At 35.1% G+C, this 25871-nt stretch overlaps 5 protein-coding genes and 1 long non-coding RNA gene across 10 annotated transcripts; all 6 read right to left on the bottom strand.

Moving 5' to 3' along the window:
- Positions 1–290: 290 nt before the first annotated feature.
- LOC100178453 (trichohyalin-like) lies at positions 291–3308 on the bottom strand. Its single transcript, XM_009860818.2, has 2 exons — positions 1763–3308; positions 291–604 (listed from the first exon to the last, which is right to left on the bottom strand). The coding sequence occupies exons 1-2, from the start codon at positions 3075–3077 to the stop codon at positions 291–293; spliced, it is 1629 nt and encodes a 542-aa protein (XP_009859120.2). The 5' UTR covers positions 3078–3308.
- A 1278-nt stretch (positions 3309–4586) lies between these two features.
- Positions 4587–5859, bottom strand: LOC104265821 (vicilin-like seed storage protein At2g18540). Of its 2 annotated transcripts, none has more exons than XM_026835195.1 (2): positions 4783–5859; positions 4587–4728 (listed from the first exon to the last, which is right to left on the bottom strand). In XM_026835195.1, exons 1-2 carry the CDS (start codon positions 5808–5810, stop codon positions 4704–4706), a joined length of 1053 nt encoding a protein of 350 aa, XP_026690996.1. In that variant the 5' UTR covers positions 5811–5859; the 3' UTR covers positions 4587–4703. The 2 variants fall into 2 exon arrangements, with proteins under 2 accessions (XP_026690996.1, XP_026690997.1); XM_026835196.1 differs by having other exon boundaries at positions 4587–4733; positions 4788–5859.
- A 2972-nt stretch (positions 5860–8831) lies between these two features.
- Positions 8832–10812, bottom strand: LOC104265332 (vicilin-like seed storage protein At2g18540). Of its 2 annotated transcripts, XM_026835201.1 has the most exons (2): positions 9048–10812; positions 8832–8993 (listed from the first exon to the last, which is right to left on the bottom strand). In XM_026835201.1, the coding sequence occupies exons 1-2, from the start codon at positions 9641–9643 to the stop codon at positions 8972–8974; spliced, it is 618 nt and encodes a 205-aa protein (XP_026691002.1). In that variant the 5' UTR covers positions 9644–10812; the 3' UTR covers positions 8832–8971. The 2 variants fall into 2 exon arrangements, with proteins under 2 accessions (XP_026691002.1, XP_026691001.1); XM_026835200.1 differs by having other exon boundaries at positions 8832–10812.
- Positions 10813–12199: 1387 nt separating this feature from the next.
- On the bottom strand, positions 12200–13879 carry LOC100177632 (integumentary mucin C.1-like). The gene is made up of 3 exons (XM_002119849.4): positions 13242–13879; positions 12990–13161; positions 12200–12736 (listed from the first exon to the last, which is right to left on the bottom strand). The coding sequence occupies exons 1-3, from the start codon at positions 13753–13755 to the stop codon at positions 12616–12618; spliced, it is 807 nt and encodes a 268-aa protein (XP_002119885.2). The 5' UTR covers positions 13756–13879; the 3' UTR covers positions 12200–12615.
- A 15-nt stretch (positions 13880–13894) lies between these two features.
- Positions 13895–25671, bottom strand: LOC100182312 (fibrillin-1-like). Of its 3 annotated transcripts, XM_018812454.2 has the most exons (13): positions 25178–25671; positions 24778–24901; positions 20903–21001; positions 20297–20440; positions 19708–19839; positions 19068–19199; positions 18222–18322; positions 17495–17714; positions 16983–17114; positions 16172–16291; positions 15495–15629; positions 15016–15145; positions 13895–14512 (listed from the first exon to the last, which is right to left on the bottom strand). In XM_018812454.2, the coding sequence occupies exons 2-13, from the start codon at positions 24848–24850 to the stop codon at positions 14233–14235; spliced, it is 1698 nt and encodes a 565-aa protein (XP_018667999.1). In that variant the 5' UTR covers positions 24851–24901; positions 25178–25671; the 3' UTR covers positions 13895–14232. The 3 variants fall into 3 exon arrangements, with proteins under 3 accessions (XP_018667999.1, XP_002119766.1, XP_026690991.1); XM_002119730.3 differs by lacking the exon at positions 25178–25671 and having other exon boundaries at positions 24778–24940; XM_026835190.1 differs by lacking the exons at positions 24778–24901; positions 25178–25671 and adding an exon at positions 21451–21725.
- Positions 22601–23385, bottom strand: LOC100180819. The gene is made up of 2 exons (XR_003396031.1): positions 23277–23385; positions 22601–22906 (listed from the first exon to the last, which is right to left on the bottom strand). It is a non-coding gene; the product is annotated as an uncharacterized LOC100180819 (long non-coding RNA).
- Positions 25672–25871: the final 200 nt, after the last annotated feature.

The raw sequence follows: 25871 nt of genomic DNA, 5'->3' as shown, positions 1-25871 counted from the left end.
GCGCTTTATAAAACGTTTCGCTATAATAAATGCAGAGAAACTACCACTGTAGCATTTATCAATTGTTTTTGTTCATTTGTAGCCTGTACGCCCCCAACCTTATTTAAATGAATGTATGCCATTTTAGTCGAGTGCGACTAAAAAAAAACAAAAGAAAAAAGCAAAAAAAATGAAATTTGTTATTCTGGATATCGATGTTCCTTCCCCGTGAAATAAATGTTATCTTTTTCGAATCTCTTTTTTCTATTGAGTCCGGGTGCAAAGAGAAAAGGATAAGATTCTGCCTCTTTTTATCTTCTCTTCCTACCAAGGCCTTGACCAAACCTATTGGGCCTTTCTTCTAATGTTGATCTTTTTTGCCTTTCAGGGCTTATTGTAGGAGGCCTGTGATCTTCTTCTTCTTGTTCATCGTCATATCTCTTTTTTCTATCAAGTCTAGCAGGAAGTTGTTGAAACTGTTTTTCTGATCTCCTTTTTCTTTCAGTACCTGAAGGAGTCAAGCGAGGTCTTTCTTCTTCTTCTGATCTCCTTTTCCTATTAAGTCCAGAAGGAGCGGGGGGAGGGTAGACTCCTTCTTCTTCTGATCTCTTCTCTCTATAAATTCCTTCGCGACGGAAATGAACTTCTTCTTCATCATCATGTGGTCTCTTCTTTTCATCTTGTGTGTCGGAAAGGGGGAATCGATAAAATTCTTCTTCTTCCGATCTCTTCTTTTGTTCGAGTTTACGGGACAAGGGGAAGTGTCCCTCATCTTCGGATCTTCTTTTCCGAGTTGTTTCTAAAGGTGCATGAACATCTAGATTAAACACCATGTTGCTGTTAGGTTCTAACGAATCGCTAGGTTTCTCCGCCCTTTTCATTCTGTTGTTTAAAATTCGATCACTTTTTCCATTGTAAATGGACCTTGCACTTGAATTATCACTGTACAAGAGTATAACTTGCAAAGCAACGCTTAAGAGGATTAAGTTTAACATTTAAAGTTATATCTGGCTGATCTAGGAATTGAATATTTTTTTTATTTAAATAGTTATATATATACTATTGCATTGAAATATGGCGGACTGTAGTGTGTACATGAACACATCGGCATACGCGAGTAATTGTGCTGGCATGCTGGGAACTTAGCTAACTTGTTCCTTATGTTTTATCTTAAGTTGGTTTTACTTGTTTATTGTTTCACTTTAATATTCCTTTAATTTCTCGCTGATGACCTTGCCTGTCTTTACAAGTTATTCGGTGCTCACATTATACGCCAGCTTGCGGTGAAGTGTTTAGATTTCATATAAAGTACACTTAAAGTTAACGTTATATACAAAACATATTGTACATTACAGAATGCTCGTTACCTAACTAACATATTGCCGACTTATTGCATATAGTCCAGTGTTTCCTGTTTTCGTGCGTCTAAAGAAACAATATGGCTATATACTGCCATTTTCTGGGTACTAAAACAATGTTCTGTATGTTTTCAACAACCGTTAATAAATTACTTTGTTCATGTTATTGTTATGTAACCAATACTTTCTACGGTTAGATAAATCCCAAAGCAAACTCTAAACTAATATAAATAGGAATTCGTTTACTAGGAGGGAAAAAGAAGAAAACATGCGTCGAAACCATGTCTGCTGATGTACTTTATTTAAATTAGTAACTGTTATAGGCAAACAAAACTTCTTTATTGACACTAAATGTGGTCTAGTTTTGATCTCTTCTTTCTATTAAGACACACGAAAGGTTTGTAAACTGTTCTTTTTATCAAGACCAGTGGGAGGAGCATAAGATTCTTCTTCTTTTGATCTCTTCTTTCTATCGCGACCTTGGGGACGGCCATAAGCTTTTTCTTCTGATCTCTTCTTTCTATCAAGACCAGTTGGAGGTTTGTAAACTTCTTCTTCTTCTGATCTCTTCTTTCTATCAAGACCACGAGGAGGTTTGTAAACTTCTTCTTCTTCTGATCTCTTCTTTCTATCAAGACCACGGGGCGGTTTGTAAACTTTTTCTTCTTCTGATCTCTTCTTTCTATCAAGACCAGTTGGAGGTTTGTAAACTTCTTCTTCTGATCTCTTCTTTCTATCAAGACCACGGGGAGGTTTGTAAACTTCTTCTTCTTCTGATCTCTTCTTTCTATCAAGACCAGTGGGGAGGTTTGTAAACTTCTTCTTCTTCTGATCTCTTCTTTCTATCAAGACCAGTGGGAGGTTTGTAAACTTCTTCTTCTGATCTCTTCTTTCTATCAAGACCAGTGGGAGGTTTGTAAACTTCTTCTTCTTCTGATCTCTTCTTTCTATCAAGACCAGTGGGAGGTTTGTAAACTTCTTCTTCTGATCTCTTCTTTCTATCAAGACCAGGGGAGGTTTGTAAACTTCTTCTTCTGATCTCTTCTTTCTATCAAGACCAATGGCAGGTTCATAAACTTCTTCTTCTTCTGATCTCTTCTTTCTATCAAGACCAGTGGGAGGTTTGTAAACTTCTTCTTCTTCGGATCTCTTCTTTCTATCAAGACCAGTGGGAGGTTTGTAAACTTCTTCTTCTTCTGATCTCTTCTTTCTATCAAGACCAGTGGGACGTTTGTAAACTTCTTCTTCTGATCTCTTCTTTCTATCAAGACCAGGGGAGGTTTGTAAACTTCCTTCTTCTGATCTCTTTTTTCTATTAAGACCAGTGGGAGGTTTGTAAACTTCTTCTTCTTCGGATCTCTTCTTTCTATCAAGACCAGTGGGAGGTTTGTAAACTTCTTCTTCTTCGGATCTCTTTTTTCTATCGAGACCAGTGGGAGGTTTGTAAACTTCTTCTTCTTCTTCTGATCTCTTCTTTCTATCAAGACCAGTGGGAGAAATGGGAGGACGATAATCTTCTTCTGATCTCTTCTTTCGAAGTGTTTCCAAAGGTGAATGACTTTCCCCATTCAATACCATGTTGCTGTCAAGTCGTAACAAAACACTCGATTGCTCCGACCTCTTCATTCTGTTGTTCAAAATTTGATCACTGCTGGCACTGAAAGTTGGTCTTGCATTTGATCCGTCACCACACAGCAGTAGAACGTTGAAAGAAACGGTTGCTATATGTAACAGAAACATTTCCACTTAATCCTGATTATCACTGAATTGGGCAAATCTGTAGGTCACTTATATATATCGACTACTCCAATAAATGTTTGCAAAGTGCCTTACTTTACAGCAAAAGTAAAGCTTAAAAGTTTTGCTACCATTTTTCGCTCAGGTAGATAAAATGCGGCTGCAGTTGGCTACATGGTTTTCGAATTCATGAAAACTTTAACATATAATAAAACAAATCAAAAACTTACTGTTCTTTTTAATAAAGTTTTCAATAAAGGTATTATGAAACTAATTTATAGTTGTAATACAAATATACATAGCCTACTATATATTCAACTAAAACAAGGTTGAAAAAACAACTATAAGTAGAATATTTAGCAGCTCTATAAAGCTCGTTTTAAAATGAACAGAATAGCCATATATACTGTTGGTGAGCCTCCCAGACACTTAACGTACAGCAGAGTATGATAAACAAGAGTAGGCCAACTACCATGGTTACGTTTCATTCATTGTCCCCCGTCACGGTATGTAAATCTCAACAACGTGATACGGTTACTCAGGACGCCGCTGCCAAAGAAGAACAAAAGCAGTTATATCGTCCGAGTTTTAACTATGATAATTATCCAATTTCCATATTGTAAGGAATAACACTCGGCATTGTAAGCGAGTGCACCTTAAATGTAGACTTTAATTTTAATTTCAAAAAACTTCAACACAGATTTTGTGGCGTTATGTCTGTAAAAATGGAACGTTGTTTACCACAACTGTCTCAAGCTTTGGGGTCCTAATCTTAACATATATGCAGATGCGCGTTATTATTAGAAAACTTATACTATTTTTTATCAGATTTAAGTTGATTTTGTATTGTAATTTGTTAATATAATTATTTGTGTAAAAAATATGTAATAATTTAATATGGCCTGCAATTGAATGAAAAAATAACAAGAATTACCTTTTGCGGAGTTTGAGACAAGAAGAAAGATAACATCAACAGCCAAGAAAAAATTAAGATCCGATTCCAAAGTGACGATCATACAACCCCTATTACGTTAAGTGATACTTGAAAGAGCATAATTGAGTTTATGGGAGGCTATACAGTAGCAGGAAGTCGATTTAGAAAGAACTCATGGACTTAGTTTTATTTGATGCTCCAAGTGGTTCTATGATTCCTATATAGAAAAACAGCAATACGGAGTCAGGTGTTCCTTCGCGCCTTTTATTGTTGACGGACATTTTCCAACTTTCAAAGGCAAATTATCTTTTGTCAAGTTTACTTTCATCTAAGATCATTCAAGCACAAGTATTAATCCAGGTAAACGTTTTAGTACTCCGGTCATAGAATCTGTGTGTATGTTCGTTTTGTGAGTTACGCAAAAATTGTGATTATATTATTAAGTGCAGATTGTGACTATATCAATTTGTGGACGATCGGGGACACTTTCGAGAGAATTTTTATTCTGTTAACTTGAAATCGAGTTTAGCATATAAATCTTCTATCTATAACAGGTGCAAAAGTAATATTATTCCTGGTCAAGCTTATTATATTCTTTTATTTCCGAATATTAAAACAGTCAAAGAAAGAAAACAAAAAAGGGATTTCCGTTTTGTTGTCCTGGTTATCAAAAATGTATCTTCCAACGTGAAAAACTAAATCCGAGATTCTTCGGATCTTTTCTTCCTTTTGAAATTTAGAAGACCATACGCATCTTCCTCTTCCTCGGATCTCTTCTTTCTGTCGTGACCCATTGGAGGAAGATAAGCGTCCTCTTCTTCTGATCGCTTCTCTCTATCAAGTCCCATAGGAGAGGCATAAGATTCTTCTTTTTCTGATCTCTTCTTTCTATCGAGACCCCTGGGAGGACGGTAAGCTTCTTCTTCTTCTTCTGATCTCCTTTTTCTATCAAAACCGAAGGGGGGTTTATAAACTCCTTCTTCTGATCTCTTCTCTCTGTCAAGACCCATGGGAGGATGATAAGCGTCTTCTTTTTCTGATCGCTTCTTTCTATCAAGACCCATGGGAGGATGATAAGCGTCTTCTTCTTCTGATCTCTTCTTTCTATCGAGACCCCTGGGAGGACCGTAAGCTTCTTCTTCTTCTTCTGATCTCCTTTTTCTATCAAAACCGAAGGGAGGTTTATAAACTTCCTCTTCTGATCTCTTCTCTCTATCAAGACCCATGGGAGGATGATAAGCGTCTTCTTCTTCTGATCTCTTCTTTCTATCGAGACCCCTGGGAGGACGGTAAGCTTCTTCTTCTTCTTCTGATCTCCTTTTTCTATCAAAACCGAAGGGAGGTTTATAAACTCCTTCTTCTGATCTCTTCTCTCTATCAAGACCCATGGGAGGATGATAAGCGTCTTCTTTTTCTGATCTCTTCTTTCTTTCGAGACCCATGGAAGGATGATAGGCGTCTTCTTCTTCTGATCTCTTCTTTCTATCGAGACCCCTGGGAGGACGGTAAGCTTCTTCTTGTTCTTCTGATCTCTTCTTTCTATCAAGACCCGTGGGAGAAATGGAAGGACGATAAGCTTCTTCTGATCTCTTCTTTCGAAGTGTTTCCAAAGGTGAGTGACTCTCCCCATTCAATACCATGCTGCTGTCAAGTTCTAACAAAACACTCGATTGCTCCGACCTCTTCATTCTGTTGTTCAAAATCTGATCACTGCTGGCACTGAAAATTGGTCTTGCATTTGATACATTGCCGTGCAACAATAAAACGTGCAAAGCAACGGTTACTAAATGTAACAGCAACATTTAAACCTTAATGTGCTGATCACTGCGAACAATTTTTTGTCATTTTACTAGTCATATACTTTTGCCTTACAATATTGTAAAATACAAAATGTGTTTTATACTATAATGTTACTATAATGAACACGCTTTACCATATATGTATATACCTCTTCTTTCTCTCTCTCTCTATATATATGTGTGTGTGTATATATGTATATGTAAGTTAAAAAATGCATTTCCTGTGTGATTTTTGCCTGGGACTGGGCAAACTTATTTGTTAACTCTTTATCTAAAACACTTCCGTAAGTTTTACTGGTTTAATTCTTTAGAGTTGTTTTTTCAACTTTGCTTTGGTTGCCTGAAATTTTCTCTGTGGTTGCCTGCCTGTCTTAACGGATAGCTTATACTTGGAGTTTACATTATTCCATTAATTTCCCCGCAGTGAACTAGTTTATAAAACTGAATAACGCCAAAAATTTATTTCTACTGTGCCTGTAGTGACCATAAATCGGCGCAAATGTATTGGTAGATTTTAAAGTTAAAATTAATAAAGTTTCATATTAAAAAGGTCGTGTTTGCAACTAGTATGGCTGTCCATCTGGTTGTATATATAGACTAAAGTTATTATAGCGCGTTTCCTGTTCTCATACGCCTAAGGAAGTAATACGATTATATTTTGCCTTATTTATATATTGTGCGATCGTTTAAACGTTAAAAAACCATGCAGGGCGAAAGAACTCATATGACCAATGTAGAAACAACTACACAATGGTATAGCAGGGTGGGGGGAGATGGGACAACTGTTCACTCTACTTTCTCGTTCTGTTTGCTGATAAACAAGAACATTTAAAGAATTATAAAACCGTATCCTCACGACCCTCATATAGACCTATGTTATATTCTTTACCACGACCGGTATATTAGAATATTGTGCTAAAAGTGCCCCATTTTCTCCTACTCTACTATATAAACTTTAACAAAAACACGTGTTCAAACAATAAATTTAGATTCGTCAAAAAAAACAGACTAAAACAAAACCCCTTTGCGAACATCATTCTAATGATACAAACTATCCTGGTATTGTTTACCGAACTTTACTTGATATCTATAGCCAGACACCCTCCCCTTCTTTGCTTGATATCATATTTTATTATTTTTCCTGCCACATTTTAATGCGTCATCGGGCAATAAACCCCTCAAGCGATACGAACTCCTACATTGACCTTAACGTAGCTGGCCAAATTATATGGTCTACTTAAAGACGGTAATCTTTAAGTTGGTGACCAGTAAAATCATTACTCTAAAATGTTCATTAGGTCTCACTGATACCCGCTGTTTATTGTTTTTAAAAACTCAGGTTTAATAAACATTTTGAACCCAAATTTTTCACTAGGAACCAGCCAAAGATTTTCCCTTATATGCAGAAGTACACCATAATCAAATGTGACCATGTTACAATAACGATAATAAACGATGAAAAGCGCATTACGAAAGGCGAGAGCTGAAAGGGTATTTTACTTTCTCTGCCTTATAATTTAGACATTATATAGTGGTCCTATACAGTTTATTTAGACTGTGCGTACCTTAAACTCCGCCTAATTAATAAGAAGTCATTAGGTATTACTTTCATTCATGTTCCTAATGTGTGTTCGCGTACGAGTCGCTAAATTCGACAAGATTCGGCACAGACATTATGTTCAATACACTATGTGCAGTTTTTATTAACAGCTACTAGTACCTATAAGTTAGCACACGTCTAAGGGTAAATAGGCCTCCTATTAATAACTATAATATACGATTTGAGTATACTAAAAATCTAAACTAAGAGAACGATACAGTTTGTTTAGTACGGTAAGCTCGGAGCGCAGGAACTCTCGATCATGACGTCATCAATAATGACGTCAATACTAGCCCCTGTCTGAACAATAACTGCAGCCTTTTGTTTGGAGTACCGCTGAGTGCATCTGTTTAATACAAAAATTGATAAATCTGAAAAATAAAAAGACATATGTATGATGTATAGTAGTGTGGGGTAAGATGGAACACCTTTGGCACTTAATATCCAAATATCCGGACCGTGTTTTAATAAATTAACAACGGTACGGTTTTATAATTCTTTGAATGTTCTTTGTTTACAACCAAATGGAACAAAAATAGAATAAAAAGGTGTCCCATTTGTTGCCACCCTACTATACCTGCTCACATTATACGCCAGCTTGTGGTGAAGTGTTTAGATTTTATATAAAGTTCACTTAAAGTTAACGTTATATACAAAACATATTGAACATTAAAGAATGCTCGTTACCTAACTAACATATTGCCGACTTATTGTATATAGTCCGATGTTTCCTGTTTTCGTGCGTCTTCTAAAGAAACAATATGGCTATATACTGCCACTTTCTGGGTACTGAAACAATGTTCTGTATGTTTTCAACAACCGTTAATAAATCACGCGGAACAGGAATACTCCTGCGACCAATAGGGGTTAAATCACATGGTAAATACAAAGTCCCTACATTTATCTTAGTTACCAAGGCTTTAAGATAACACGTATTTAATAGTTCAGGCTATCGTGTTAAACGTTACTGTTGATTAATGTTTGCACCGGCCGATGTGGTACGTTTACTTTGTTCATGTTATTGTTATGTAACTAATACTTTCTACGGTTAGATAAATCCCAAAGCAAACTCTAAACTAATATAAATAAGAATTCGTTTGCTAGGAGGGAAAAAGAAGAAAACATGCGTCGAAACCATGTCTGCTGATGTACTTTATTTAAATTAGTAACTGTAATACGCAAAAAAATCTTCTTTATTGACACTAAATGTGGTCTAGTTTTGATCTTTTCTTTCTATTAAGGCACACGAAAGGTGTGTAAACTTCTTCTTCTGATGTCTTCTTTCTGACTACGATAATTTGTAGCCCATTTGCACCTTTCTGTTTAATCCAAAACATACCATCTTAGTCAAGTATGACCCATCTATTAGTTGAAAAATAGAAATCTTATATTTGTGATAGTTGCAAAAGTAACATTACCGATAGTCAAGGAATTATATTCTTTTATTTCCGAATAATAAAACAGTCAAACAAAGAAAGCAAAAAGGGGTTTCTGTTTATTATCCTGGTTATCAATGTATCTTCCAACGTGAAAACTAAATCCGATATTCTTCGGATCTTTTCTTCTAAGCTTCTTCTTCTTCTGATCTCTTTTTTCTATCAAGACCATTGGGAGGGCCATAAACTTCTTCTTCTTCTGATCTCTTCTTTCTATCAAGACCATTGGGAGGGCCATAAACCTCTTCTTCTTCTGATCTCTTCTTTCTATCAAGACCATTGGGAGGGCCATAAACTTCTTCTTTTTCTGATCTCTTCTTTCTATCAAGGCCATTGGGAGGGCCATAAACTTCTTCTTCTTCTGATCTCTTCTTTCTATCAAGACCATTGGGAGGGGCATAAACTTCTTCTTTTTCTGATCTCTTCTTTCTATCAAGGCCAGTGGGAGGGCCATAAACTTCTTCTTCTTCTGATCTCTTCTTTCTATCAAGACCTTGGGGAGGGCCATAAACTTCTTCTTCTTCTGATCTCTTCTTTCTATCAAGACCCGTGGGAGAAATAGGAGGACGATAAGCTTCTTCTGATCTCTTCTTCCGAAGTGTTTCCAAAGGTGAATGACTTTCCCCATTTAATACCATGTTGCTGTCAAGTTCTAACAAAACACTCGACTGCTCCGACCTCTTCATTCTGTTGATCAAAATCTTATCACTGCTGGCACTGAAAATTGGTCTTGCATTTGATCCATCACCACACAACAATAGAACGTTGAAAGCAACGGCTGCTATATGTAACAGCAACATGTCAAATTAATTCTGTTGATCACTAAATTAAACAAATTCGTACGTCACTTATGTAATTGTACTACTCCGATAAATTATTGCGAAGTGTTTTACTTTACAGCAAAAGTAAAGCTGAAAAGGTTTTGGTGCACCTTTCCGCTCAGTTACCTAAAACGGCTGCAGTAGGCTACACGGTTTTCGTGTTTTTGAAAACTTCAAAATATAACAAAACAACTTCAAAATATAACCAAAAAATATAGCTAATATATAGTTGTCATCCGAATATATTTACTATACATAAACTAAAACAGTATGTCTATTGAAATAAAATAAACCTATAAGCAACTAGACGATGTGTCATTCCTATTAGGTTTGCTGCTATAATAAACAGAATAGTCATATACTGTTAGTGAGCCTCTCAATCATAACCATATGGTTCCGGTAATCATGAGTTGAGTTGCTTCGCACAATCAGTCTGTCTGTTTGTTTTGTGTGCTTCTACGTTTCCATGAAATTGTGACTATTTTGAGTGCAGATTGTGAATATATTATATTTTTGGACGATGATTTTAGAAGAAACTCTCCGTACTACCATGAACAGAATAGCCATATACTGATATTGAGCTTCGTCACCGACATATATATAGTTCCGGCAATCATGAATTAATTTGCTTCTCCCCAGATTCAGCACAATCTGTTTGTTTATTTGTTCTGTGACCCATTTCCTCTGCTACCTCGAACCAATGACTGTATCAAGCGCAAAACATTTGCGGACGAATATTTTAGCAAAGTCTATAAATATCATTTCAAAGGACTTTGTATTTTAAGAAAAAATTCCGATCGATCTTTTCTTTCTTTCAAGGCCAGTAACGGAAGGTAGATCAGCTTCTTCTTCTGATCTCTTCTTTCTATCAAGACCCGTGGGAGAAATGGGAGGACGATAAGCTTCTTCTGATCTCTTCTTTCGAAGTGTTTCCAAAGGTGAATGACTCTCCCCATTCAATACCATGTTGCTGTTAAGTTCTAACAAAACACTCGATTGCTCCGACCTCTTCATTCTGTTGTTCAAAATCTGATCACTGCTGGCACTGAAAATTGGTCTTGCATTTGATACATTGCCGTGCAACAATAAAACGTGCAAAGCAACGGTTACTAAATGTAACAGCAACATTTAAACCTTAATGTGCTGATCACTGAAAACAATTTTTTTTTGTCATTTTATTAGTCAAACTTTTGCCTTACAATATTGTAAAATACAAAATGTGTTTTATACTATAATGTTACTATAATGAACACGCTTTCCTATATATGTATATACCTCTTCTTTCTGTATATATATGTGTGTGTGTGTGTGTATATATGTATATGTAAGTTAAAAAATGCATTTCCTGTGTGATTTTTGCCTGGGACTATGGGCAAACTGATTTGTTAACTCTTTATCTAAAACACTTTCGTAAGTTTTACTGGTTTAATTCTTTAGAGTTGTTTTTTCAACTTTGCTTTGGTTGCCTGTAATTTTCTCTGTGGTTGCCTGCCTGTCTTAACGGTTAGCTTATACTTGGAGTTTACATTATTCCATTAATTTCCCCGCAGTGAACTAGTTTATAAAACTGAATAACGCCAAAAATTTATTTCTACTGTGCCTGTAGTGACCATAAATCGGCGCAAATGTATTGGTAGATTTTAAAGTTAAAATTAATAAAGTTTCATATTAAAAAGGTCGTGTTTGCAACTAGTATGGCTGTCCATCTGGTTGTATATATAGACTAAAGTTATTATAGCGCGTTTCCTGTTCTCATACGCCTAAGGAAGTAATACGATTATATTTTGCCTTATTTATATATTGTGCGATCGTTTAAACGTTAAAAAACCATGCAGGGCGAAAGAACTCATATGACCAATGTAGAAACAACTACACAATGGTATAGCAGGGTGGGGGGAGATGGGACAACTGTTCACTCTACTTTCTCGTTCTGTTTGCTGATAAACAAGAACATTTAAAGAATTATAAAACCGTATCCTCACGACCCTCATATAGACCTATGTTATATTCTTTACCACGACCGGTATATTAGAATATTGTGCTAAAAGTGCCCCATTTTCTCCTACTCTACTATATAAACTTTAACAAAAACACGTGTTCAAACAATAAATTTAGATTCGTCAAAAAAAACAGACTAAAACAAAACCCCTTTGCGAACATCATTCTAATGATACAAACTATCCTGGTATTGTTTACCGAACTTTACTTGATATCTATAGCCAGACACCCTTCCCTTCTTTGCTTGATATCATATTTTATTATTTTTCCTGCCACATTTTAATGCGTCATCGGGCAATAAACCCCTCAAGCGATACGAACTCCTACATTGACCTTAACGTAGCTGGCCAAATTATATGGTCTACTTAAAGACGGTAATCTTTAAGTTGGTGACCAGTAAAATCATTACTCTAAAATGTTCATTAGGTCTCACTGATACCCGCTGTTTATTGTTTTTAAAAACTCAGGTTTAATAAACATTTTGAACCCAAATTTTTCACTAGGAACCAGCCAAAGATTTTCCCTTATATGCAGAAGTACACCATAATCAAATGTGACCATGTTACAATAACGATAATAAACGATGAAAAGCGCATTACGAAAGGCGAGAGCTGAAAGGGTATTTTACTTTCTCTGCCTTATAATTTAGACATTATATAGTGGTCCTATACAGTTTATTTAGACTGTGCGTACCTTAAACTCCGCCTAATTAATAAGAAGTCATTAGGTATTACTTTCATTCATGTTCCTAATGTGTGTTCGCGTACGAGTCGCTAAATTCGACAAGATTCGGCACAGACATTATGTTCAATACACTATGTGCAGTTTTTATTAACAGCTACTAGTACCTATAAGTTAGCACACGTCTAAGGGTAAATAGGCCTCCTATTAATAACTATAATATACGATTTGAGTATACTAAAAATCTAAACTAAGAGAACGATACAGTTTGTTTAGTACGGTAAGCTCGGAGCGCAGGAACTCTCGATCATGACGTCATCAATAATGACGTCAATACTAGCCCCTGTCTGAACAATAACTGCAGCCTTTTGTTTGGAGTACCGCTGAGTGCATCTGTTTAATACAAAAATTGGTAAATCTGGAAAATAAAAAGACATATGTATGATGTATAGTAGTGTGGGGTAAGATGGAACACCTTTGGCACTTAATATCCAAATATCCGGACCGTGTTTTAATAAATTAACAACGGTACGGTTTTGTAATTCTTTGAATGTTCTTTGTTTACAACCAAATGGGACAAAAATAGAATAAAAAGGTGTCCCATTTTTTGCCACCCTACTATACCTAAGTATTACTGGCTACCCACCCAAGAACATTGTTGTTATTACAAGCGCTTGGGTCGCATTTTACTTCAGCATACCACTGGAATCTGCCGCCGTAATGAAACAGCTCCACCTGCTGACCAGACGTATTCCAAACCGTCATCCTGGGGGTGGCGCCAGTAACCTCAGGACAGAGATAGCGCCTATCACTGTTGCCTTAAAAAAAAGTGAAATTATAGGCACAGAGTCACACATGCTCGTGTAAATAGTACTGTTTACATAGACCAGAGTATTACCAGTTTGCTGTGGCTGAACGCTGCGTTTTCGCCGTTTACCAATGAAAAAGCTTCCAAATGGTGTGGTTGTAAAGGGTTCTGGTATTGTTGTTGTAACTATAGGCGTTGTGGTTGTTGTTGTAGTTGGTGTTGTTGTTTCAGTTGTTGTTGTTGTAGTTGTAGTTGAAGCGGTGTCATCCCCATCCGAGGATCCTTCTGAAAAGCTGGAAGAGAAAGAAGAAGAAGAAGAGGAAGAAGAATTATCTTCATGATCTGGGGGCAATGGAGGAGTTGTGAAAAGGTCCTCTCCTCCAGGAGGAAGGTCATCTTCAAAATCTTCATCTGGTGGAAGTTCTACAGTTGTAGCTTCTGTTGGAGGAAGGGAGGCTTCTAAACTTTCTGTTGAAAACGAGAAACCCCCTGAGGAAGAAGAAAAAGAGGAAGAAGACAATTCATCGTCAGGATCCAGAGGGTAATGGAGGAGTTGTAAAAAGATCCTCTCCTCCAGGAGGAAGGTCATCTTCAAAATCCTCATCTGGTGGAAGTTCTACAGTTGTAGCTTCTGTTGGAGGAACGGAGGCTTCTAAACTTTCTGTTGAAAATGAGAAACCCACTAAAGAGAAAGAAGAAGAAAAAGAGGAAGAAGACAATTCATCGTCAGGATCTAGAGGGTAATGGAGGAGTTGTAAAAAGATCCTCTCCTCCAGGAGGAAGGTCATCTTCAAAATCCTCATCTGGTGGAAGTTCTACAGTTGTAGCTTCTGTTGGAGGAACGGAGGCTTCTAAACTTTCTGTTGAAAATGAGAAACCCACTAAAGAGAAAGAAATGAAGAAGATGAGGAAGAAGACAATTCATCGTCAGGATCTAGAGGTAATGGAGGAGTTGTAAAAAGATCCTCTCCTCCAGGAGGAAGGTCATCTTCAAAATCCTCATCTGGTGGAAGTTCTACAGTTGTAGCTTCTGTTGGAGGAACTGAGGCTTCTAAACTTTCTGTTGAAAATGAGAAACCCACTAAAGAGAAAGAAATGAAGAAGATGAGGAAGAAGACAATTCATCGTCAGGATCCAGGGGTAATGGAGGAGTTGTAAAAAGGTCCTCTCCTCCAGGAGGAAGGTCATCTTCAAAATCCTCTTCGGGCGGAAGTTCTACAGTTGTAGCTTCTGTTGGAGGAAGGGAGGCTTCTAAACTTTCCGTTGAGAATCCTCCGCCAAAGATGGAAGAAGAAGTAGTGGATAATCCCCCATCGGAGCAATGCACGTCTCGTATGTCACTCGGAACCATGAACATGGATCTACAGGTGTGAAATTGTGTGAGTAGTATACAGGTTTAACATTTTTATTTTGTAACTTTATATTTGAGGTGGCCGAAAACGACAGTCGTTAAACACAGGTGATTTGTTTTATACACTTCTTGCCAGCTTGCGAGTTACCAAGTATGTAACTTTGTGGGTGATTCCTTTTGTGGGATTATTTTAACATAAAAAAACAGCACTTAAGTTACTAAGCATTTGAAGACATTAAATAACAGGTCGACAAAAAACGCAAGTGAAAATCCCAGGTCCTATGCTCTTAAGCTCTCCTTACAGATTAGAAATAAGCCATACAGGATGCAGCTATATCATGAAATAGGTGAACAGCAGTATGAATTAATCAATATAACTTACTTTATCTCGGCAGGAAAACGACAGTTGTTAGAACACGGGTGTTCTGTTTGATACAACTACTGCCAGCTTACAAGTTACCAAGTATGTTACTTTGTGATTATTTTTCGCGAATTTTTAGTCAATTACCATACCTAAAAGACTTAAAGAGAATTCTTGCTTTTTCTGGGAAGTTGGTTTGTATTTTGCATGATAATGAAGTTGGATTAATTTCACAAGGAAGTTGGTCACCTTCCAATGATGGTATGCATTCATCTTCTTGGTCTGATAAATAACTGAATGTTATTAATGATATAACTATTCTATATGGGTGAGGTTCCTGTAAGAGAATCAAGGATTTAAGATAGGCAACCTGTTACCCTTAGATTACTTATATAATAGGCATAAAGAGATATAACTTATTTATCCTTGCCTGGCAGTGCAACGACAATGCCCACTAAAAAGTTACCATGTGTGTAACTTTGTAGGTGATTATTTTTCTGTTTGGCTGACAGTTTAGACAACCCATTTTAGAATTTTAAGTTGGAGCAACATCTTGTCGAAAAAAAAATAAAACAGTTTTACCAGTCTTTATAAAATGAAAGTTTTTCTCTTTTAAAACTGAAAAACTTACCATCACAAAAACTACCATCACCTAACACATCTATAGTGCCAGATGTACATGTACAGCTATAACCTCCTTCATAGTTCACACAATTTGCAATCGCATCACATCTATTTAGGACACTAGAGTTGCATTCATCAAGGTCTATGAATGAATAAATGAATGTAACTTGCTTTATCCTCTCGTGGCCATAAAAGGACAGTCGGTATAACACGGGTATTCATACATCCGTTGTTCATACACCTTGTGCCAGCTTCTGAGTTGCCATGTATGTAACTTTGTGTGTAATTTTTTATTTGTTTTATGTGTGGCTGATAATTTTGGCAATCCATTACCCAAGGACACATAAGCCCACAATGATAGCATACCAACAACAATGAATGAATGAATGTAAAAAAACAGTGCATAGGTTGTATGACTAAATGGCTTCGTCAATCTCTTACTTAATACATGAATGTAACTTATTTATCCTTGCATGGTGGTTTATTACAACATTAGTATTCTGTTTCATACATCCGGTGCCTGCTTAGGAGTTATGACATATGTAACTTTAGGAGATTACAGGGTTAGAGTAATTACACAAACCCAACAACACCAAGCCTTGAACCTGCAACCTCTGAAGCAGATGCGTAAACCACTATCATTTGGCAAGCTATGCACCACAATAAAAAAATCACTGATTTTACCTTGACACGTGACCCCATCACCAGTATAGCCCTCATGACACAAACAAATAAAACTTCCAGCAGTGTTGGTACAGTTGGAATGGTTGTCGCATGTAGCAGCATTTTCACATTCGTTTATATCTGGCAATATATAAATAAAGAGAGTATTTACATGAAACTTAAGTGTCTAAAATCTCATACATTTTAAAGATTGAAAAAATTCTTATTACTTTCATGAGTAAATGACTTTATTTTGTTTTTTTGCAGTCAGAGCAATAAAAGTCAGAGTAGTATGCAATATTGTAAAAGGACAGAACGTATTAAACACAAGAACAAAGCTAAAAGGCATGACCAATATACCAAACAGTGTAATCTATTTAATTAATAAACAAAGTTTTAATTAGAACAAAAGTAAAGATAGTTTAACCTCAAGATAATACAGGTGTCCTGTTTCATGCACCCTATGCTAAAGTAGCCAAACTATAGGTAAAAGAATGTAATTTAGTTTATCCTCACATGGCCGGAAACTGTCAGTCGTTATAACACGTGTGTTCTGTTTCATACACCAGCTTACGAGTTACCAAGTATTTTACTCTGTGAGTGATTATTTTTTGTGGATTTTTTATGTGTGGCTGATAATTTGAACAACCCATTAGTCACAGCAATTGCTGTAAGTGTCTCTCCCAAAAACACATAGCCCACAATGGCAGTAACACAAGGCCTTGAACCCATTACCTCTGGTTTAGAAGCATGCACGTTAACCAACTGTGCTACAGCACAGACTGATGCTGTACAACATTATACCCTTAATCTTACATAAGTATACTATTACCTTGACAATCCCCTACTAATCCAGAGCCAATGTATCCATGTTTACAACTGCAGGTGAAAGATCCAATAGTGTTTGTGCAAGTAGCAGTAGAGCTGTCACAATTATCAAGACCCATAGCACACTCGTCATTGTCTGAAAAAATTTAAATGTGTAAGGAAATCTAACAGTAACATAAAATAGACAAAATCTTTTTTGGACAACATGTATTCTTTATTTATAAAACACAGACAAAAAAAATTGCACCAATATATATAATTTTAAAAAATCTGGTATCGAAATAAGATGTTATTTCCAACAAAAGAGTATAATAGGGTGAGGGAAGATGGGACAACTTTTCTTTCAATTTCCCCGTCCTATTTGGTAGTAAACAAAGAACATTGAAAGAATTAAAAAACCAAATCCTCAAACTCCCATTGACCTTTGTTATTTGTTTAAAACATGATCAAGATATTTGGATATTATGTGCTAAAGGTGTCTTGTCTTGCCCCACCCTACTACATAATTTTACAAACCTAAACAACTGAAGCCATCTCCCGAAAACCCATCGAGGCATTCACAAATGTAACTTGTGTTTCCAATGTTACATGTAGCAGATAAGTCACACGGAAGGTATGTACGCAAAAGATCGAAAAAATCATCATTTAGACCGCCGTATAACTCTGTAACTGAGCTTTGGGGCGTTATAATGTTGAATATCGGACTGCCAGATAAAGATAAAGCTGCAGCAGTGCTCTGTAAAAACGGAAAAGTGTTGTAATATAAATAGTCTTTGAACAGCTCATCTGGTATCAAAACAAAAAGGACATTTCAGACATTTGGTCTGGCATCGGGCAAGATCTTATCAGAGAATGATGTATACTGCCTAAAAAAATATATAACAAAAAAACTGCAAAATATTATGCTAAAATCTTAAAATGCTTAGTCCAGAGCGTTTGAGTTGCCGCATGACAGACTAAACGCTGGAAATACACTAATGTTTTATACCAGATGAGCTGTTAAAAGATTTTTTACATTATGCCTGGTAGCAGAAGTACCAGAATATCAGTTGTAATATGTTCATATTTTTGGGTAAGGCCCGGCTAAAAACTCTTAAAAATGGGTAAGGCCTCAGGGTAAAAACTCTCAAAAACTTAAAAAAAAACAGTTAAAAAAAACCCAAAAAATATACATTGATAAACATAACAAGAATATATATTACTACAGGTATAAAAATGTACACTAAAATGCACCAATATTTACCTGATATTCAGAATCCGATGCATTTCCATTTGTAGCAATATCGTTCAATAGATTTGAAACCAAACCTTTTACATTTTTAAAAGCTGTGCACTGTAAAAGCTCTGCAAAAACAGTAGGTTATGGCAAAACATATGTAGAAAAAATACAACAAATTCTACAACATCTAGCTGCACCCTTTATAAAATATTATTTTAAAGTAATAGCATTATATGAATTCGAAAATATTATTTTAAAGTAATAGCATTATATGAATTCGAAAATATTATTTTAAAGTAATAGCATTATATAAATTCGATATCCATTCATTAATTTTTATTTATCTTTTAATTTAATACCAAAAACAAAATAATTTATTAAAACAACGAAGAGAAGGAAACTAGCAACACAAATTGTCATTAAAAGCATACTATGCTTATTTTATACTTTATTTGATGATGGTACATTGTATATGTTTCGAAAGACTTTTAACAATACTAGAAGCATAAGAGTGCCTGCTTAAAAATTGTTGTTTGGTTGGTTATTCTCTTCTCTTTATTGTTTTAACTAATATTGTTTTATTATCATATAGTAGGGTGGGGGAAGATGGGACACATTTTTGTTCTAGTTTCTTGTCCCATTTTGTACTAAACAAAGAACATTCAAATAGGTATAAAATTGTATCGTCTCAACTCCTATAGACTGTTGTTAATTGTTTAAAACACAATCAAGATATTTAGATATTATGCGCTAAAATGTGTCCCGTCTTCCTCCACCCTAGTACGTGTACTTTTCTAAATATTAAATGGTTAAGGCATATACTCTACTCTATGGTACTATTTGTTAAACTTGTTATATTGTATATTTTACCTTGACACATTCCAGTAGTGGGATGGAGATAATACCCTGTTTCACAAGAGCAGAAATAACTTCCAAAGGTATTTGTGCATTTCCCATGCTCACCATAGTGGTCACATATGTCAATGTCACACTCATTAATATCTGAAAATAATATCATTGATTTAAATGGTCATTTTAAAATCGTGTAAAATAGAAGTCACATTGGTTTTACCAGTTTCCACCCAAACAAAAGTCTGTTTCATGAAAACCTATAACTTAATGGTATAATTGTGTTTTAGGGTAGTTATACCAGTAGTGAAGAAATTCAAAATATTTTGTTAACAAAAGGTTTACACTTTTTTATTCTACTCCCATTCTATTCTATGTGGGTATAAATGGTCATTTCATGCTATAGAATCAGAGATTTAGACCTGACTTTAGCCAATGACCTCAAAACCCAGGGCGCTACACTACACATTAGTAACCACTGAGTTAGTAATTTTCATTAATTGCCCTGCCTTTGTCATAAAGAAATATCAGCTTATATCAATCTCAAATGAGTTAACTAATGTCACCATCATAGTATGTACTGTTGTGAAATACCTGTCGCAAAAATAGAAGGTACAGAACACTCCTCGTTTTTAAAAAACATAAAATAACAAAAACTTACCACTACAAGAATCATTTGCACCAAGAAGAGGCTCAAAGCCAACCAAGCAGTCACAAAAGTAGGAACCAGGTGTGTTAGTGCACTGGGATGATAGGATGTCACATATAGATGACTCCAAGCACTCGTCCACATCTGGAAATTATGATGTCATAATAAAAAAATAAAAAAAAATTATAAAATACGCAATTATTTTATAATATACAAAAAAATGTAAAAATATCTGCAATTTTTATGTGAGACAAATTAATAAATTGTGTAGTCTTTCATGTATTTAAAAAATATAAGTAAAGCTTTTATTGAATGTAACTTATTTAGACAGTCATTATAATTTGATGATACATTTCATACTTATCCGGCTTGCTTATGAGTTACCACACGAATATAACTCGTGCCAGCTTACGTGTTACCAAGTATGTTACTTTGTGGTTGATATAAAGAAGTTTTTTTTATTTTTCATATTTTTTTATGAATCTTGCCTAACTTGAACAACCCATACGCCATAAGTTACCACTGGGTAAGAATAAGAGCAACTGCCATTAAGAAACACAAAGGTAAAAATATATCCAGCGTTTTAGATTTTAAGACTCACCTAGGCAAACCAGGTCACCGCGTGTCTGTAAAGAATCTTCTGGAACGAACCCAGCTTTGCAAAAACATTCAAATACTCCTGGTAAGTTGTCACAAGTAGCAAACTCATGGCATGGGCTTGTAAAGGAGTCACATTCGTTGTTGTCTGCAAGTAAAATTTGTTGAATTTCAAACTTCTTTAAAATACAGAAATAGCATTTTTAAAATACAGAAACAGCACTTCAAATTTTTTTAATACATTAATTTGTAATTCCAAAAATTTCAAACTTTTTTTTTAAAAAAATACAGAAATAGCTGGACGTACAACGTGAAAAAATCTGTATGGAATAAAATATGTAACTTTACACTACTTTTTTTGGTTCAGAAAACTATAGGGCTACAAAACATTTTTTTATTAAATGTGTTGACCTAATTTTTAATACAAATGTTTTTAAAAAACAATAAATAAAAAGAGCTATGGGGCTACAAAAATAAAAAAATACAAGTGACAACCTAATTTTAGTATGTTTTTTTTTAATGTTGAGCTACAAAATTATAGAGTCACAAAACAAAGTTTTAAAAATATGTTGCAAATTTTAACAAAATTTTAAAAACAAAAATTGGATACCCTCAACTGCAATTGCCGATCCATTGGAAGAAATGTTTGCCAGCGAAGCGCTCACTTGAGTGATGGAGACACCCGGTGGAAGTGATATAATAAATGTTACTGCAATTAAAGTAATTATCTTAATTGTAATTAATTAAATAAACACCATAACTAACATATAATGCTTTCTATTCTCTATGGGTAAGGAATTTGGTTAGATTTTGAGAGACCTGGGATTAATGCCAAATTTAGCCTATTACCCCAACACCCTTATATAATGCCTAGGTAGAAATTTAAAACAAATGTGAATTAACTATAATTTTATCAATACAATTTGCTACTTTTTTATTGATGATTGTTGATTTTTATCCTGCTAATAATTTCAATCGCGTTTATTGTACTGCAAAATAGATAGCAAAGCAGATTTTAACACAGAATTGTATATGCAAAATTGCAGATTGTACATATATATCTATAATTGTTGCTATGGCAGACATCCAGGAGTTAAATAATATACACATTTACAATTATAATACTCCACTTTAACACTCGTAAAATATTTAACTTACACTGTGCTTCTGTCTGCGCACAGAAACTTACTAACAGCACCAGCCCTAAAGCTAACAGCATTACTTTTCCTTCTTGTACCATGGGCTCAGTTTGAAATGAGGAAAACTCAGAATGAATTTGACTTTGAGCAAATGTCTCCCATCATTTCTACTTTCCCACGAACTATAAGATCCCAAATATAACCCAAATTTGATTACAATTCCTGGTTGACATGTTTAACTAGATGATCATTGTCAAAAACCCAATGGTGCGTATGATTTGATGTAATGTGTCAAAAATGGACATCATTACTCTGTACATTTATCAAATAGTTATATTGTTATTATCTTTTAAGTTCATCCTACCATACCTTGAGTGATTAACCTTATTAACACACCCCGGATGGGCTAGCATTATCTTGTCAGCATTTATGTGAAATTCATCTTTTTTATAAGCAGTCTGGCCTGGCTATTGTTTGGCACTCACAGCGCGACTGACAACAAATGTTATTGTAAAAAAAAATAATTGGACACACCTGTTACTAACCCAAACATTGAGTGAATATAATAGTCTGATAATATAATTATACCTCGAATGCAGTTTAAGTTGCCCCTGAATGGTTTTCAAAATTGACTTTATTTTGAAAGCACGCCGAACGAGTTAAAGTTATAATATGTTCCATAGTAATTATAATAAAATATAATATATGTACCATTGGCATTGTAACCTATAACAGTCTAAGCTTTAACTACCATAAACTTTGTAAATTCTTTTTTAACACACCTTTTTATCAAAGACCAATATATTAAAATTGATTTGCTCTTATCAATGCTTTAGAGATTCTTTCCACACCTCCACACTGGATGTTCTATATTTCCACACATTTTGTTTTATTGGTGTGTTTCATTGGTTCCAGATGAACCCCAGTTTTATTGGTGTATGTTTCATTGGTTCCAGATGAACCCCAGTTTTATTGGTGTATGTTTCATTGGTTCCAGATGAACCCCAGTTTTATTGGTGTATGTGTATGTTTCATTGGTTCCAGATGAACCCCAGTTTTATTGGTGTATGTTTCATTGGTGCCAGACGAACCCCAGTTTTATTGGTGTATGAAAAACACTCAATTTATACCTCTCTGTTGCCACACAAAGAAAAGCAAGTAAACATTAATTAGTGAGTCAATGCAGGGTCATGTTTTATTTAAATACCACAGCAGGGTGAACACGATTGCGAACATATACAAAATGGTACTGTCAAACTTAAATCATATTGCACATTATATATTTTGGCATAATGTAATTTTTGACATGAAATTTTTTTTGACATGAACTTTACTGTTGTTGTTCCTTTATATATCCAACCATACTACGTCTTCTTCTGCTGTTTGATCGTTTTGCTCTCAATCTTAGAGGGGCATCCTCTTCATTTTCAGTCAATCCCATGTCCTTTACTTTTGCATTCTCAGAAAATCCCATTCTAATGAATGTAACTTAGTTTATCCTAGTGTGGCCGGAAAATGGCAGTTGTTATAACACGGGTGTTCGTACACCTCATGTCAGTTTACGAGTTACTTGGGATTTTTTAATATTTTTATGTGTGACTGATAATTTGGACAACCCATTAGTGACCACTGGTTTGAAACAATTGCCGTTAAGTTCCTTGCCCAAGGACACATATGTCCACAAAGGTAGCAGCAACGTGCCTTAAACCCATTACCTCTGGGTTACAGGCCGGCACGCTAACCACTTTGCCACGGCGTCGTACATATAAAAATTATTATAATCAAGTATGATTGTTTAAATTTAAATTTGAATAACAAATTAGTATGCTATACACATATACTTACAGGAGAGCTGTATTTAACTCAATGAAAACTCCAAGGATAACCAAACACAACAACAGCTTAGTGGCAGACATCTTCAAGTTTCCAATTATTTAGTTAGAACAAATTATGTAATCTTCTGTTAAAAATGACTGAATTGCACAAATCCGGCGCTTATATAATGCCTGCAATACTATACTGAGAAAAAATAACCTCCCACAAAATTTGCCTAAAAAAGGCGAATCATATCCTATTTTTGGTTAGTGCTTTTTTGACTAATTCGTGTCATAGCTTTTGTCATGGCATCCTTTTTGAATAATTGACAACAAATGGTAAACATCATTTTTGTTTATGAAATTTTTGCGTAAGTGAGGCCTATGTCACTCTTTGCAACCATGCCGGGGGGCTGTGATATAAAACACAATTGCTCCATTATCTCCAATTGTACCCATAATCACTAAAATACAGCAAGAGGATAAAAAGACACACCAATGAATTAAATAAGTACATTTTACCCTGAATGTGAGTAAAGGCCACACTTCTATTTGACAGTGTTACTCAAGCAGTTTTACTTGTAGCGCGTTTTAAACAACTGTCTTTATACAAATGCTCCGGTAATTTCCAATTGCTATACAAATGCCCCAGTTACTTTCAATTCAAATACAAATGCTCCAGGTATTTTCAATTTATTTACAAATGCTCCAGTTATTCTCAATTTAAATGCAAATGCTCCAGGTATTTTTAATTTATTTACAAATACTCCAGTTATTCTCAATTTAAATACAAATCCTCCGGTTATTTTTACATACGCCTCCTGAAAACTCTGCGTCGTCGGCTTTTTGTGCCCCGTTTTATTCTTCCCAACTTAAACTGTGAAGGAGCAAATTCGTCATCTCTGACAATTTCCATCATTGCTGCATCAACTGAACGTTTGAAACGTTTCTGTCTAAAACAAATAAGTAAAACATTATGACAATTAAAATTATGAACAACATTCTAAAGTTTATTTGCTGTACTTACCCATTTTTTCGAGAAGCTGTATTCAACTCAATGAGAAGTCCAAGGATAACCAAACACAGGAAAATTTTAATGGCAGACATCTCAGATATACTTTCTTTGCTAAATATAACCAACTGTAGGCATTAATGGTGTGGTGTACCTCAATTCATGTTTTATATACCGCTTTCCTGTACTGACAGTATCTCGTACATCATTAAATCAACTTAAATATAGTTTTTAATTAATTGTTATCGCACTATTGTGAAAACAAATATTAGCTCATGTTACGAGTTAGCATGTGTCAGACGTTTGACTTTATTTTAAACAGACCAGCAAAAACATATCTTGCTTTTTAGAATACACATTTCGCTTGATGTAAAGTAATTTCAAAGGCGAAAAAATATTCATTCCGGTATTTAAAGTAAAAAAGTTCTGCACAAGCTACAAGACAAAATTAAAAAAAATTATAACTAATATAAATATGTACAAAAATAAAACATTAAAAATTTTAAAGCATACTTTTTACCTTCACTTATTGCTTGAGTTGCAACATCATTAAAAAGATAGGGAACATCTGAAGAAACAGCATGATTGTGCATCAAGGTCAATATGCAGCAACACAGTTCATTATCACGGCATTCAATTCAATTCTGTTGGCCGAAGTGCGTATATAAACATACACATGTTCGCGGGGTTAAAATAGATGGAATTGTGTCGTTGACACATTCCGACTGTTCTTTTATTATAACATTAAACTTGGTCAGTCATCACAAATATACAGGATTCAGGAATATGAATCTCAAAATTATAGGTGGAAATACGCACTTTGCAACTTCTATTGCAACTTTTAACAGGATGCATAGAAGAAGCACAAATAGACAGGATTCAGGAATATGAACCTCAAAATTATAGGCGGAAATACGTACTTTGCAACTTTTTCTCCATTTAAGTTATGCATGTACGTAAAGAGATTTTTTGTGGTGCAGTGTGATGACAGACCGCTGGAGATTTTTAAATACGCAGACAACACCTCGCCTGATAACTTTTACCGTTAGGAAATGTAGTTTGGCAAACGTGTCTAGACTATATAAAAAAACAACTATTGCAAAGTTCTGCAAAACGAAGTATTTTCTCGATTTTCTCTCTTGCGTATTTTGTTTTGAAAGAACGACACGATTTCGTGTAAAGATTGGCATGTCACCGACAGTTGACAGATCGTGTTATGTTTACTGCAGACTAGGTTACATGAAACCTATTCGGATTCGTGACTATTTGGTGTCTACGTACATCGTAAACAGGATATTCATGTCATGTAACTTAATCAGGAAATTAGCAATTTTTACAAAAAATATATAGCTCTAACACGGTTGACATTTTGGTATCATGCCGTTAGTAGGTCACAATATAAAAAAACATGGAGATAAAATGACAAAGATTTAAACACAGTTCAATAAACATGCCTAAACTTGTTTACTATGCTCAGATTAATCTGCCACAGCCACAAGACCAAATGCTTCATTCAAAAATGGTGTATTTAGTATTTACATAGTTAAGCACAAGCTGTTTATTTACACATTGCATCAATAACCTTACATAATGTACAAGTTATCAAAATTGATA

This window comes from Ciona intestinalis, chromosome 7, assembly GCF_000224145.3.
Source record: "Ciona intestinalis chromosome 7, KH, whole genome shotgun sequence".
NCBI classification, from domain to species: domain Eukaryota; kingdom Metazoa; phylum Chordata; class Ascidiacea; order Phlebobranchia; family Cionidae; genus Ciona; species Ciona intestinalis.
This window is presented reverse-complemented; position numbering and strand designations above follow the sequence as displayed.